The sequence below is a fragment of the Atractosteus spatula genome, chromosome 11, assembly GCF_055471065.1.
Source record: "Atractosteus spatula isolate fAtrSpa1 chromosome 11, fAtrSpa1.hap1, whole genome shotgun sequence".
Lineage (NCBI taxonomy): Eukaryota > Metazoa > Chordata > Actinopteri > Semionotiformes > Lepisosteidae > Atractosteus > Atractosteus spatula.
The window spans coordinates 42,904,892-42,919,665 of record NC_142716.1 but is presented as its reverse complement, the minus strand read 5'-3'; the positions used below and the strand labels follow the sequence as shown (position 1 = coordinate 42,919,665).

The window sequence follows — 14,774 nt, the reverse complement described above, 5'->3', positions numbered from 1 at the left end:
CTGATGGACGTCAATGAGTGTGATTCATACATACAGAAAATTATGCTAATTGTTGCGTAAAGATCAACTGATGGGGAGGTCATAGCGTGATGGTCTGTACAGCAGTGCCAAGTCACTACAAAATGCCACTTCTCGTGATTTATTGCACCTTGATTACCGACACTGCATCAGTAAATTCCTGGGACCACATTTGCTGCATCATTCCAGCTTTATAACAGACATCCTCATGCTTTTCGGTTAACAACAGCTTTCTTGGGAGATGACTACAAGACAGGTTTTGCCATGTTTATGCTCTGTTCAGACTTGAGTTCTACTGTACATTGGGATGAGCTGTGCAACGCAAGGCACCTAGGTTACAGGCACAGGCTAAATCACAGCACAAGCCAAACAACACTACCTTACCCAGGGAGACGCACATACTGTACAAACAACATTACCTGGAATGCTACACGACCCTAAAAACACAATATACACTGCCCGAGTGTCTGAACTAGGCAAGAGACAGTAAATAGAAACTGACCCTGATGAAGTACTGACTCAGTGACTACAGCCTGGCCAAATAAACAGGGCAACACAGGAAGGCCCAGCTGCCCGAAGAGGACTCCCACTGCCAGCGGAGAGAAGCAGACCCAGAGATGCTCTTTCTGCTGCACTGTGTGAATCTAATCCCAGAAGTCCCACACCTGACGGAAGCAGTACAGCTCCTTACTGGGGAAGGGACAGGAAACTCAACAGAACTGGCAGGCCAGTATGTGATTGTATTTATACAGCTTGTACTGCTTCTGACAACAGTCACAAATGCTACCAGTCTGCAATTTTCATTATACACTTCCTGCTAAATAGTTTTCTTGCTAAACATTAATCATACGTAAAATCATATCTGTCGTACTTGTTCTATAAAATGGCAAGAACAAGCCTAAGGTAGCAACTTGGAGAAGTGGTGTGAGCACTGAACTCTGAGCCTGTCTAGGTTCATATCTCAGGTGGAACACTGTTGGTGAGTCTTTGAGCTAGGTACTGTACTTCTCTCAAAATTGTTTCACTAAGACACAACGTGTCTCCAACATATCAATGTGTTTCTAACAAATCGTTATAAATAAGAATTATTTTATGTTTTACTTACCCGGTAAAATAAAGTAATAAAAAAGGTTAATTTTATTTTCATTTTTTAAATTAACAGAGAATTCTGCTTTTATAAGTGACTCTTGTACATTTACACGGTAAACAATCTGACAAAACTCCATATACCAATGTGAGATGCTGACATGGAAAAATAAATATTTTTTAGATTTGTGCGTGCGTGAAATATATACAGAATATAAAGGCTCGAATTTAAAATGTCTGAACTGAAATAATGACGTACTCTAAAGGAAGACAGAGAAAATAGAATAATAGAGCAATTCAGCAAATAATAGTTATTTTGGTTTGGAAACTGCAGATAATAGAGAGGAAACATTTAGCTTAATCAGAAGTGCTAAAGTCTCACCGAAATGAAGAGGGTGGAATAAAAATAAAACAACAAAGGAGGCTGTGCAAATAAGGATTAATAATGCAAACATCTAAGCTCTTGGGAGATGGAAATAAATCAAAATTAAAGGCAAAATTAAAGCCATTTGCATGACTTATCACAAGCATCAGAAAGCAGCTGTTTGGTCTTCAAATGACATTTTTTGGAAAGTGACAGTAAAATAAAAGATTTGATTTTTTCTTAACCTTCACTAATTATTTGTTAAGGCTATATATTGTATGCTCCACGCTTTAGAGTTGGAAATATATACAGCGCACATGCATGAACAAAAAACAACAACAAAACAATGTAATCCAACAACCCCAACACAGCCCAGAGGCTTACGTGCTGCAGGTATTATGTCATGCAGAAAGTATAGGGGAAAGACGAGGAAATTCGAAAAAGAAAAGAAAAATTGAAGTAGGAGAAAGGTTAAGATGAATGAAATGCCCAAGCCGGGTTGAAAGAAACGGAGTACAAGAGCCTTCAGATGAAAGGGTGCAAGGAAGAGAATTGTTGAGATAAGTACAGTATGAGCAAAGTATAAAAGGGATTTTGTTAATGTGTTGATGTTTCCAAGTATTACACTTGTAGAAAAGAATTTTCTGTTTACGATTGTGCTGTCTTACACTTTCAGATGTTCTAAGTGCTAAGGAATATTTGCTTGATTACTTCAGTGCCCTTTTGGTTAAAATTGCAGTTCAGTAGTGCTTTACTAAGCAATCCATCCACTATCAGGGAACGCTATATCAAATTAATTTATGGAAGTGGTAGCTGAAATATGGGATTGCTACATTCCATTCACGCTTCCATCTGGAATCACAGGACCTCCAAAATTGTTCCACCTCCCCAACTTGGACCTTCGCCTGCAGCAGCTACTGTAAAGTGGGATGTGATTGTCAAACAAGTGAAACGTACCGCAGCTGAATTCTGGAAACTGAAGTGCTGGGAAAGGAGGGTACTCCATATTCACATTTGATTGTGAGATTTCAGCGCCTTATGTGTGATGCCTTAGTTGTCAAAATAAGCAATGTTTTAGAACAGTACAGTGTCTAATCAGTGCATCTATAATTGTGATGAAAGAATAATCCATCTTAATTTTATGTCCCCTTACATAAATCAGCAACTGGTTCTATATCTGTTTGTTGAGTTGTTTTTATCTAAACACAAAGGCTGTAAACATGTATTAGATATAATATTATCAATAATTCTAATTCATTACTTAATAAATATAAAAGAAGCATTTATTTAGTCTCTAGGATAAATCGGGTGTTTAACTCAGCTGGGTCCATTACGAATTACAACTTCTAGATAGTGGAGTGGATCTGAAAAGTATGCACCATTTTCTTAAAAACAGTGAGAGAGGTGGTTTTTATATATATAGCCAATTCATTACATATTTAAGATTTAAGCTTATTGCAATTTCAGGAACTAAAACATATTTGAAGGCTCCAACACTGCAGTGGAAACACATTCATACAAGTCTAATTAACAGGTAAGTATCCATAAAGATGAAAAGTGGAGTTTTGTCAGATAAAGGTTACTTCCCATTTAGTCTAAGTACATTATGCATGCAGGATGCTGAAACCACCACTGCGTAAAGACTGCTAGCCTGCTACATACAGTTCAGTGAATTCAATTTAAATAGACCAATATCAAGGACTAAAATGTTTTATCCACTGCACTGGCAGTAATTTTATTCCTAACAGCTTTTTAAGTCTCATACAGGCCTAAATGTACCAAATATTACAACTCAACACATCACATAAATCTTCACTTGAAAATTTCAGACTTTACACATAAATGTCACTGTGAACATTGAATTTCCTCAATGAAAAAATAATATATCCTAAGTAAATGATCATTACACCTAATCCCTTTTTACAAAGTTTGACTCACTAGCTTATAGGATAAAACTATTAAAGTGTAATGTTCCCTCGGCTTTTAGGAATGTGTCAGAGGTTTATTAATTTGTATCAGACTTTCAGATGGACAATGCCCAAAAGATCGGTAATATAAGAGTCACTAAGAGAAGCAGATACTCAGCACAACTGGGTTTTCAAATCATTTGAACATGATTGTGCTTATTTATGAATCTCTGTCCACATCACACTTTAAAATCACAATCCGTTTCTTTTAAAGGCTCATCCTTCCCCACATTTATTTATCCTGCAAACTAATAAAGTCACCTTCTTGCATTTGAACCTTCCACATTCAGATACCAAATTTTCTGGTTAACTTCAGCTGTCATGCCTCAAAGTCTCATGTCTCAAAGCCAATTTGAATATGCTTCCTGTCGTATTAAACTGGACACCAGACATGTATTTTGACAATTCATGTAGTACACTTTTAACAATAAAAAATAAAATAACAGGTTTGTGACCATCTTAGTAGGTATCCTCAGTGGCCCATGCCTAAGACCTAAAGTCAGTATCAAATTTCACATAGGTGTGAAAAATGGCAATACTGCCAAGAGCTAGAAGACACTTTTCAACAGCATTTTAAACATTCACCTGCCAATATACTGTATTAGGATCCAAACAAAGAAAGTGTGTGTAATGTGTTCCAAGAAGGTAAAAAAAATACTGTGTGTGCAGTGATCTATCCTGTTTTTTTAGTAAAGTCACCTTGCTGTTGTGAATAAGTTAATGGCATGTGGAAGTAAGCCACATGGTGCTTCAATTTAAATGGATTGAGATCTGGGGATTGTTCTGACCACAGATAGTGGTGAAAGTCTCTCTAGTGCTCTTCAAGTCCAGACACACTGGGTGAATATTAGTTAATTAGTTGGTTAAGGCCTTAGAATGCACATTCTTGATTAATTGTGATTAAAGGAATGTTTCAATGTATAAAGGTTTTGGTTTATATAAAGGCCCTCACAGTGTTAGTTAGCAGTGTGGCTTAAAATAACAAGATTAAACACGAACATACAGGTATAGAAGGGAAACTGTAGGGCAATCACACACAGACCCTAGCAAAAAGATGAGTTTGGAGTTTGGATTTGAAGAGAGTTAAAGAATTTGTGCCTTGTAGAGTCTGAGGAAGGGCATTGCATAACAAAGGAGCCGCAACAGAATAGGAACGGTCACCAAAAGTCTGAGATTTTAGTCCTAGGTACAGTGAGCAAAGGACCAGACTCAACTGAACGGAGCCTATGAGAGGGAGTGTAAGGAATGAAGGAGTTCAGAGATGTATGATGGAGCCAGATTTATTTAAACCTGAATGTGAACTCCCAGTATTTTGACCAATAAGCATACAGTACAAAGCCTTCTCAGATACTCATGACCATAAAAATAATTTTAGTTAGACCATCCAATGCCACTGGGTACCTCAGTCAAATTTATTAAACTTTTTTAAGTGAAAAGGCCACATTCTCAACGGCAAAGCACCACCCTTTACGCAATAAGGGCAGGAGTAAGAAACAGACTTTTCAAGGACCGGGATCTCCAGACTCATCACACATTCCTTACAATGCAAACTAGTGCAGCAGGTGTCTGACACACTGGTAAGAATAAAACTATGGATCTGGCCAAAAGAAAAACATTTTAAAGGCGCACCTACAGGGAGTACCACAGCATTCGAGCCAAGGTCAACAGTCCATACCGAATGCAGACATCGGACAGAATGTACACTGCCAACGCAAATGAAAACTGCACCAATAGCATAGCCTGTGAGCTTCTGAACCAGATGAACTCTCTGCCTCTTGTTTTATAAATTCACACAACAATACACAACAACAAAATACTGGTTCAGTCCCACCGCAGGCTTCTTTATATACTGCAGTAACAGGGAATCCTTTCCTTCCTAGCAACAAAAGATGAATTGCAATTTCGAAGCTCGCGAAGGATCTCACCCAGAGAAGAGAATAAAATATTCAAGGATGCCGCTCTTACCCCCGCAGCAAACCCCAGGCTCCCATCCAAGACTCTTTTCTGGGGGGGGGAAAAAAAAGAAAAATTACATCAACCATCTGCTTCCTCAATGAAACCTCAAGTTTCCAAAGCTGTAACATATCTTTCAAGACCCCACAGTGAAACATCCTTCCTCTTTCACTCATAAAAAAGGCACCCAAGAGGTGTTGTTGTTTTTTTAAGAACATTTAACATTTTTTTAAGAATCACATTTAAGAACCAAAAATGTGATTCTTACGCTTTTCAATGATTGACAGAATCCCCACTGTGCAACACATTCTCTGAAACCCCATTCAGAGTTTGCCAGAGAATTTCTCAATTTGGATTTCCGTCCAAAGCTATTAAATCTGGCTGGTAAAAGATGCATTTTATCAAAATACATATTCACGATATCAGTGGAATGGATGCAGCAGAATGTTTTTTTTTTGGAACTTAGGTAAAATACAATTAAAACAACAGAACACCACCCATTCTTAAAGTATTTTTAGATTACGGCCTCCTTTTAACTATATGTATATACGGTATATAACAAGTTATAGAGTTAATATTGGTGCACAGAAAGATTTTCCAGTCCAGCTTTAAAACTAAAAAGGCTAAAGATGCAAAGGTAACTAAGGAATAATGATGAGTCCTTGCATTTATGCAGCTCTTCGCATCCCAAAGTCCTTTACATATAGGAGAGGAATGAATTCATCCATCTCTGAAGTGCAGCATCCACCTGGGTGACACACAGCCGTCACTATGTCTCAGCAGCACTGCTCCAGCTCAGGTGGAGACACACAGAACTGCTACATCAACTGATTTAAGGTGGAGATTTAGGGAGACTAGACTGTGCAAGCCTGAAGCTGAATTAAGCCAGGGACCAGGGTAAGCACTCCCTCCTAATCCAGTTACCTATAGAACCACTATTGTATAGTATTCTTATAAAGACAGATAAAGAACAACATATATATTTTAAGAAAATAGTTCAAAACATAATCTGGAAAACATTAGTAATGCCAAATTCCTAGAAGACAACAAAATATTCCAAATGTAAAAAAACAATGAAGTTTGTTTTACAATGCATAGAGTTACCATAGCAATGATTATAGGGTAAAGGAAAATACTTCATACTATTCTAATATTAAAAAGATTAGCTTCTTTCTTTATAATTTGTAACCGAGTTTTTTTAATCCAAATTCTGTGTACAGCTGCTTAAGCCGCATGTTTACATACATTTCTGGTACTTCAAACTTGTTATACAGTAGGTGTTTGGTAAGCTTTGCAAGAAAATGGCACAGTTTAGTATTACTGGACTCTGTATACTGTAAACACACTTTGGCATAACTGCAAACCGGTCAAGGCAAATCAAGGCAGATGACACAAAGAAGCACACACGCAAATCCTGAGTCCGTGAAGGCAAGCAAACAGTTGCTCTATATATTCAAATAGGTACAACAGGTCTTCTACCTACAAAAACAAAGCCATGAAAGAAGCCTGGCATTTACTGCGTATACCCCAACATGGAAAGGGTAATGAAAGTAATTTACCATGAACTGTATTCATTTGCCCTTCATGGAGCTTAAGGCAAAGCACCAGTATCCAGTACTGTGCATGCTATTAAGCAGTCTGCACAACTCCTACATCAAAAAAACTCAAGCAAGTTGGCCTGAAAGAAAGCAAATGGGAATAAACAGGCTGCTCGGAGTACTGGCAAGAATCTTTCCAACAAAACCAGCCTCTTCTTTTCACTGCAAGTGTGTGTAAAGCTGCTTTAATCAAGCCCTCACATGAGGTTTTGCGTTGGCATGCAGTAATGCTTGAAAATAAGAAGCTGCCAATGAATCTCAGTTTCCCCAGAAGCTGGTCGCTCGATAAAGATGAATGTAATAACCGGCACCTGTCCTGTGGAGAATATGAAGACCAGGGCAGCTCCTGCAGCTGTGAGCCCCCAAGTGAAGAGAGTTCCCAACAGGGCCTGGAACACTGGGCTGTAACCTGGGATCATACTTTCCACCTGGAGATACACACACAAACACAATCTTAGGAACAGGGTCACAACACTTAAAGAGTAGTTCAGATTGCCTGTAAACATTCTCTGTTGCCGTCTCCAATTGTCGTCTCCGTCTCCATTGTGTCATGGTTTCTAACTCATAACATGGGCAACCCTAGTGCTTCTGAAGCACTGACTTTCAATTATGGACATTAATTGGTGACAACTGTCATTTGTTCCAGGTACAAAATGACAGGCGATGACTCACAGAAGCTACAGATTTCTGTCTCTCAGGAAAGAGAGTCGACTACGCCTGCTCTAATTATTTACACAAAACAGGCTATTTAAAGGGTCCCCAAAGCATTCCTTGAACTGGGCTCCCTCCTGTGTTGACCTACTTAAACCAATGAAATTGAAGAAATTTACATTCTCAAACACATTTCTTGCTTGCAAATTCAGGGATAAGCCTCTGTTCGCATAAGTACATGAAGAACAGAGAACTGGGGTTCTGAAATGTCTTTCTTGGCCTCACATTTGGATGACATGCTGTGAACTGAGGGGAGATCAGAGGTGCAAACCTCTCCTTCTTTCGCTAGACATAATTGAAGAGTTTTGTGGAGAGAGCATTTGTTTAGACAAGTATTTTTAAAAATGCACTTTGCAAAACAAAATGTGCACAGGGAGATTCATCTGGAAACAAATCAAGCAACAAGTGTTAAGTGAGATTCTTTGAAGGAGGCTGCTAAGAACTATAAAATATTTCTAAAGACCAGTTATGGAGAGGTGTTGAAGACCACTGTGCAGAGCACCCAGTGCAGCCTACATGTTGTGGACTCTGCAACACTGACACCTTTGAGAGGACCTTTCATACAATACAGCTGAAGAGACAATAACGCACAATACGATCAAACAACCATGATGCATGCGTCTAGTTCATATTATATTTGCAGGTTATGAATGAAATATTTGCCCTCGCACTCCACTGCACTTTGAAAAAATTCCCTCACTGAAGGCGCAGTGATTTTGCCTGATGTTGTTCCCACAGAATGCTAATTGATTTAAGTTAAACAATTGGTTACTAATGACTCGCACACGCTCTGCCAATGAAAATTCCTTGTAAACTTGCGAAGGGTTGCAGCTCTAATTTATTGTGTCTGTCCTCGCATGCCATTCACTTCTGGATTAACTGAATAATGCAAAATTTCATCAAAGTGCAAATCCCTCATCTAAGCAGAAATACTTTCAAATCAATAATGGTATATACAGGGTGACAGTACTGAAATAACCAAAACAAATCATCTTGAATCAACCCCTTTACATCATAATACCTTTTATATTAGAATATTTGTGCACAGTGCAGCCAACTGTGCACAATTCATTACAAAACATCTGGCAGTCCTAATGGATTTCTTTAGAAATGAAATCTACATCTACTGTGAATCACTATACATTCTTGCAGTATAAAAAATCATGTTTTGAATAAAGTAATGAATGTGGTGGAAACTTTCCTACACCCTTCTTTAACTCTGTACGGTATTTGGCAGTTTGAATTTCTTCATTCTTTTCTCCTCTAATGACACAAACTCTGCCTTTCTAAGATCAGAATTCATGAAGTGAATGCTGCAGGTCATGTTTGGTTTCTGGCAGATTTCCTCTTGTTTCACAAGAACCAAATTTGTTAATAAAGAAAAAAACTGTTTTTTATTCTTTAAACATTTATGAGTAAGACACAAAAAATGCAAAAGAACCCAATTTAGGGAAAGAAACCAGATATCATGTTGGACACAAACAACTTATCAGATAAAATAATCGAAGATATCAAACAGAAATATACAAGGTCTACTCTGGAAAATAATACTTAATAAACAATATTAACATCCTTCACCTAAAATAAACAGTGCTGAACAAGTCTGACTTCTAGTCAGGGCAGGGAAGGCTAAGATGTTGATCTAGTCACTAATGAACAAAAGGAACACAATGTCAACATGAAACGAAAGTGTTAAATGATGCAGCTTTCCTGCTGTACAAGTTCCCTTTGTCCTGTCTGAAAGCCCACAGATCCTGTTTCTCTGCTCTGCAACTGTGAAACAGACTTTAAGCAACATTTAATACAATTAGTGTGCTCCTTACAGGTTATGCACTTAAAAATGCACAAGTGTGGTTTTATCTGGGACTCTGATTAATATTTAACAGCTTAACAAATACATATTTGATCGTGCCGTAAGCGTCCCGTTTTCCTCGTACTTTCAATTCTTTACAGATGATAGACCATAAGGAGCTGAATGAAATCTGAGAAACTTACAGGATACATGAAAACAGATGCAAACTTCTGCTCAAAGCCGTATTCTGAAAACCAGTTTATTTTTCAAACAGGCGGTGTATTGTTTTGCATTCAGGTGATCTGTAATAACTTGTCTCATTTTTAGAAAGCCCACGACACTGCTGAATGCTTATCGAATCATACACTTCGCCACTAATTGTTTAAGTTTAACATACTTAAATGTGCAAGCAGGTTGTTACCTGGATTTAAACGCACTCCAGGGGGGCAATGTTAGATTGAAAATGCTTAGGAAAAACATACGCCATAAACAATGTGCAATGTGTTAACGCTTTAATGTGACCTTTAATACATTTTAACAGAAAAAACACAATAAGCACTTACTGTAATGAACCATTCACCAACTGAAAGTCCACTGCACTCACTTCCTGTTTCTCTGTACACGTGTCTCCGAAACCCTCCAAATACCGCCCACCTCGAACTGCTACTGGCTGCTAATGTAGCACGACTCGGCACTAAGTTTTTCCTTCAATTCTACTGGTGGTAAAAGCTGCCATTCATTCCGAAATTTCCAGGACTTGGTGTCCCACTGTTCTCTGATAAAATAATTACTGTATGTAGTGTAGTATTGTTCTTAACAGCGACGAGAAAAGAACGGTTTGATCTATTTTCAAAATTCTGTATTTAATTTCATACTATGTGGAATGTAAAAAATAAAACCACGCTTGTTTCTCTGCAAATCACAATTATAAGCGATTACTTTCCATATATGCGCCAATTTAAAAAACACCTTGTGCTTTTCCCTTCAATCAAGAATGGTATGTGGAGACCTCTAAATTAAAGACATGTTTAAGAGTTACCTGTGACATCAATTACAAAGGTGTGTTCTGATTTACGTCATCGTCCTAAGCACACACAATTACTGAAATGCAGACTTAACGCTTACGGTCCAAGAATGACTTCCAACTAGAAATTACCGAAAAGTAAAAGTAAACATTTCAAAACTCTTACAAAAAAATTGTTTACCTGAATAAAGCTAGGTGGTTATTTTCGCCAATTAAACATTTTAGGACATGAGTTGGGTTTATTTTGTTGTTGTTGTTCTCAGATGTTGTCTGCATGCATTTTTTAGGAAAGCGTTTTCCGGTAATGGTAGATAAAAGGCAAATTTGGTAATCGTATCAACATCTGTAAAGTTGACGATACGGAATCTGTGGATTACGCTTTGCTAATACAATACATTTAACGTTTTTTTGCGGAATTTCCCAGAGTTAGTGAGCTTTCCTATTAAGATCTTCTGAATTACTTTCTCCATTTGATTGTGCTAAATGTTACACTGTAGATATTCGAAACTGAACTAAACTGGAAACGTTCTTAATTAAGAAATTAGATTTCAAATTAATTCTCAAACCATTAGAATAAAATTCAGATTAAAACTAAAATTAACAGGATGTCGGGGGCGGTGGTATTGGTTGGTACAGCACGTCATACTGTAAGTAAATTGTATTATGCTAAGAAAAAATTATTAATGGGTAATACTATCTTCTTAAAAGGAAAGCTGGAGCAGGAATATCAAGATGACAGATAAACTACTGGCGAATAGGAGAGCTTGCTTGAGTCATCTGCTCCAAGGACAAAATGCATTAATGAATAAATGTCAAAAACCTACACGGGTTTACATTGGCAAAGCTGTCGTTCATTCCAACATTTCCAGGGCTTGCTGTCCAACTGCTTTTAAGAAAGAATTGTGTAGTGTATTGTGATTCTTAACAGCAGGGAGAAGTTAATGTTTTGTCCGCCTCTGTTGGAGCAGAGGTGATCCTTTTTTAAAACTGTTATTTCATACAGAGAGGAAACTAGAATATAAACTACATTTGTCTTATACCAAATGGTTAATACAGGCTATTAGTTTCCATATTCAAAATTCAAAAACTATAGAGGAAAGTATGTGTATATGTAAACACTCATCCATCCGTTTGTAACTGCTCCTTTTAATTCAGGGTTGCAAGAGAGCCAGAGCCTATCCCAGCAAGCAATGAGCTGAAAGCGGAATACATTCTGGCCAGGGGCGCCAGTCCATCACAGGACAGACACACACAAACACTTTTACAGCAGGGCTAAATTTCCCAGAAGCCAACTAACCTACTAGTACAGGTACTGTATGTCTTTGGACTGTGGGAGGAAACCAGAGCGTGAGAACATGACTAGAACATACAGATTCCACACAGATAGATAGTATTCCTGGGCCCAAGGGCTGCAAGGCAGCAATGCAAACCAATGTGCCACCATGCTGTCCAGAAACAAAAACATAATTTCATTTAATTGTTTAGTCCCAAAGTTAAAAAAGTAAACTGATTCTATTATATTGTTCAGTCGTCCCATAAACAAACAAGCAGTCACATTTATTTTCTACAGACTAGTTTCACCTTGACTGGGGCTCTTAGGTGCAGTTTTTAGTCATGTTTTCTCTCTGCTGCAGTTGGTGTTTTGTCCTAATTTTATATATTAGTGTCCTTTTTTTCCAAAGGCATACACTGTATCTGTGAAACTGAAGCGTCACTGTGTGCTGTGAGCACAGCATGTTAAGAAGATCTAAAAAGGCATAGCTGTGTTAAGGAGTGGATAATTTAGGATTTCAGAATGTGTGAAGAAAGGAAATAAAGAAAACTACTATGTTTTTGAGTATAAAAAATAATCATTTTCTTTCTCTCGGACAGAGATTTAATAAGGGCATCGAGCCTGGAGGGCAGCCAGTGAAGGCAGAGATGCATTGCTCCCTTAACAAAGTAGGCAGTCAGACCTCCTTAGAAGTTCGAACAGTAAATGTGACCATCCGAGAAGAGGTTAAGCTCTGTGATCACGGATTTGATCACAGGTTGTGACAATAACCAAGTGAGAGAAGGCCCAGGACCTAGTAGGACCTAGAGACTCTCTGGGTTCACAAGGACAAAAAGTTTTATTTTCAAGAAAATGTCATATTCCACTGTGTGAATTCACACTGTTGGCATTTGAAAGGACTCGATCCAATAAGTAATGGAGTTAAAAGGTGTTACTACCATGTCTCAAGCTCTGTGTTAAAAGTGGACAGAATTAGAACGTTATCTCAATTTGGAAGGTCCTTGTAAATTGTATTGGTAGATAAAAACAGCCACATTTAGTTGTGAATGACAGAACATGGCTGGATCAATATTTGATTGAGGAAGAAGAGATCTAGCTGTACTCCCCATTGATTGAGAACTTACCATGGCTTGCTTCACACAGGCCAACATGTCTTTTTTCTTGTAACTGCATCACTTACTAGGTATTGACAAGGTGTTCTTTATTCTGACATCTCCTGCCATGACTCTGAGTCATCCAAACTCGTGGTGGCTTGGTTAATGCATTTTTCACTAACATCTGTTAAGCCTCCTCATGAAGACCCATGACGTTGCCTAAAAGACATCAGGCTGATTTCACAAAGATACTCCCTGTAATGTTTTATCAGTATCATGTTCTCGAAACCTTTAGCATACTAATTAAATAATGTATTATTTGTCAAGGACATAGAGAACATATGACTCATGGGTGTACTAACCAATTGGGTTGATTTGTGTATAATGTATCTTTGGTATTGTATAATACAAAACGGATGATATCTAACATTGGTTTCCAAGATACATGTGGCAAGGCAGCAGGCTGTACAAGACATTTGCACTGTAACAAGAGCCACTTCTGAGAAATTAGCTTTTGTCTTCACTATCCTTCAACCATGATACACAGCAATAGAGACAGCTTTCATCGATGGAGGAACTGACCGGTTCATCCCCTGCAGACAATTAGTAGACCACTAGAGCCCATCTATCAGCAGATCTTGTTGGAATGCCTGCCTGACATGCAGTATGGGCGAAGCAGTAAATTGTACACTTCATGTCACTGAAACGTCACAGTTGTCCTGACTGTACAGGCTCCCTTCAATTTCAACCCGTCTTTTACTCTCCAGCAGATATTCCCAATCCTCTCCAAAGCCGAGTTTGGCAAGCAGCAGTTTTACACAAATTAAGGCTGCAACTAAGATACACCTTGAATCCATTCAGCCTGGAACATACAACACAGAATTATGTCATTCCTATAATATTTTGATAAAATACACTTGTTCATAGCTGTTGCTGATAAGAGCTTGTGAATTGTAAATTCAGCTCTTCTGTTTGTAATAATGTACTGTATGTAGCTTTTTTCACAGCTTTTCAGAAAAATTACCAAAAATGCATGGTGCATTGGAATCATAAACCATTTGAATATTGTTTTACTTTCAGATTAACTCCTACCATGTTTAGCTATCAATAGTAATTATATATCATAGATATAGAATATAATGCTTAATTAATAACTTATGGAAGGATTAAATAATGTGTCAAATCATCTCATACAAGGCTTGTGTTACAGTATATATTTTTAAAGGTCCATAATAATTAAATTATTTTTGTAATAAATCAGAATATAGACTGCAATAGGTTTACTTGACATAAAATGCATAAGTGATTTTCTCATTTTGCACTTGGTTTCATGTGAATCTGTAAGGATAATATGGATTTCTGTGCTGACATCTACAGCCCTGTCTATTGATCATGAGGTTTCAAGCCTGAATAAACACAAAAACTGTTATCAACCAGCTAGTATGATTAAGTTACTGTTTTAGAAACCTGGTGCTTTCACCACACTGAAACAAGACATGTTTCAAGCCACAAATCTGGTAATGTACAGAGCTGTGAAACGACTTTACCTCATTAAGCCTCACTAGTTTCCACATTATGTATTCTAGAACCATGGTTTCTGAAGCTAATGCGTTTATGGTGCTCAGTTTGTACAACCATTAAGCCCTGCTTAAACTCTGTAAAGAATTATCTTTTAATAATTGCTAAATTCTATATTAACATAAGCCAGTAAGTAACAGTCACTAGGGAAGAATACTGACTTGTATAGCATTTTCAAAATTAATTTATCCATAAGGATATACGTATGGAATATTATTAACCTGCCACTAACACTGATAAGACTCTTTGAAGTGTATCTCTTCTGTTGCACAGAACAGCTGGAGAAATACTTTGTATAATCACACAACTGTGATTT

The 14,774-nt window shown here is 37.7% G+C and overlaps 1 protein-coding gene across 2 annotated transcripts in view; it reads right to left on the bottom strand.

Annotated features, from left to right (window-relative positions):
* slc39a11 (solute carrier family 39, member 11) overlaps positions 1 to 10,097 on the bottom strand; it is a 185,034-nt gene extending 174,937 nt beyond the window's left edge. Inside the window, exons 1-3 of one of the 2 annotated variants that reach the window (XM_088927971.1) lie at positions 10,053 to 10,097; positions 7,298 to 7,414; positions 5,401 to 5,439 (exon numbers count right to left, since the gene is read on the bottom strand). In XM_088927971.1, the coding sequence (XP_088784097.1) occupies positions 5,401 to 5,439; positions 7,298 to 7,405 (147 nt within the window). In that variant the 5' untranslated portion in view covers positions 7,406 to 7,414; positions 10,053 to 10,097. The remainder of the gene's footprint in view (positions 1 to 5,400; positions 5,440 to 7,297; positions 7,415 to 10,052) is intronic. The other variant, XM_088927972.1, reaches the window with a different exon arrangement.
* Between the last annotated feature and the right edge of the window lie 4,677 nt (positions 10,098 to 14,774).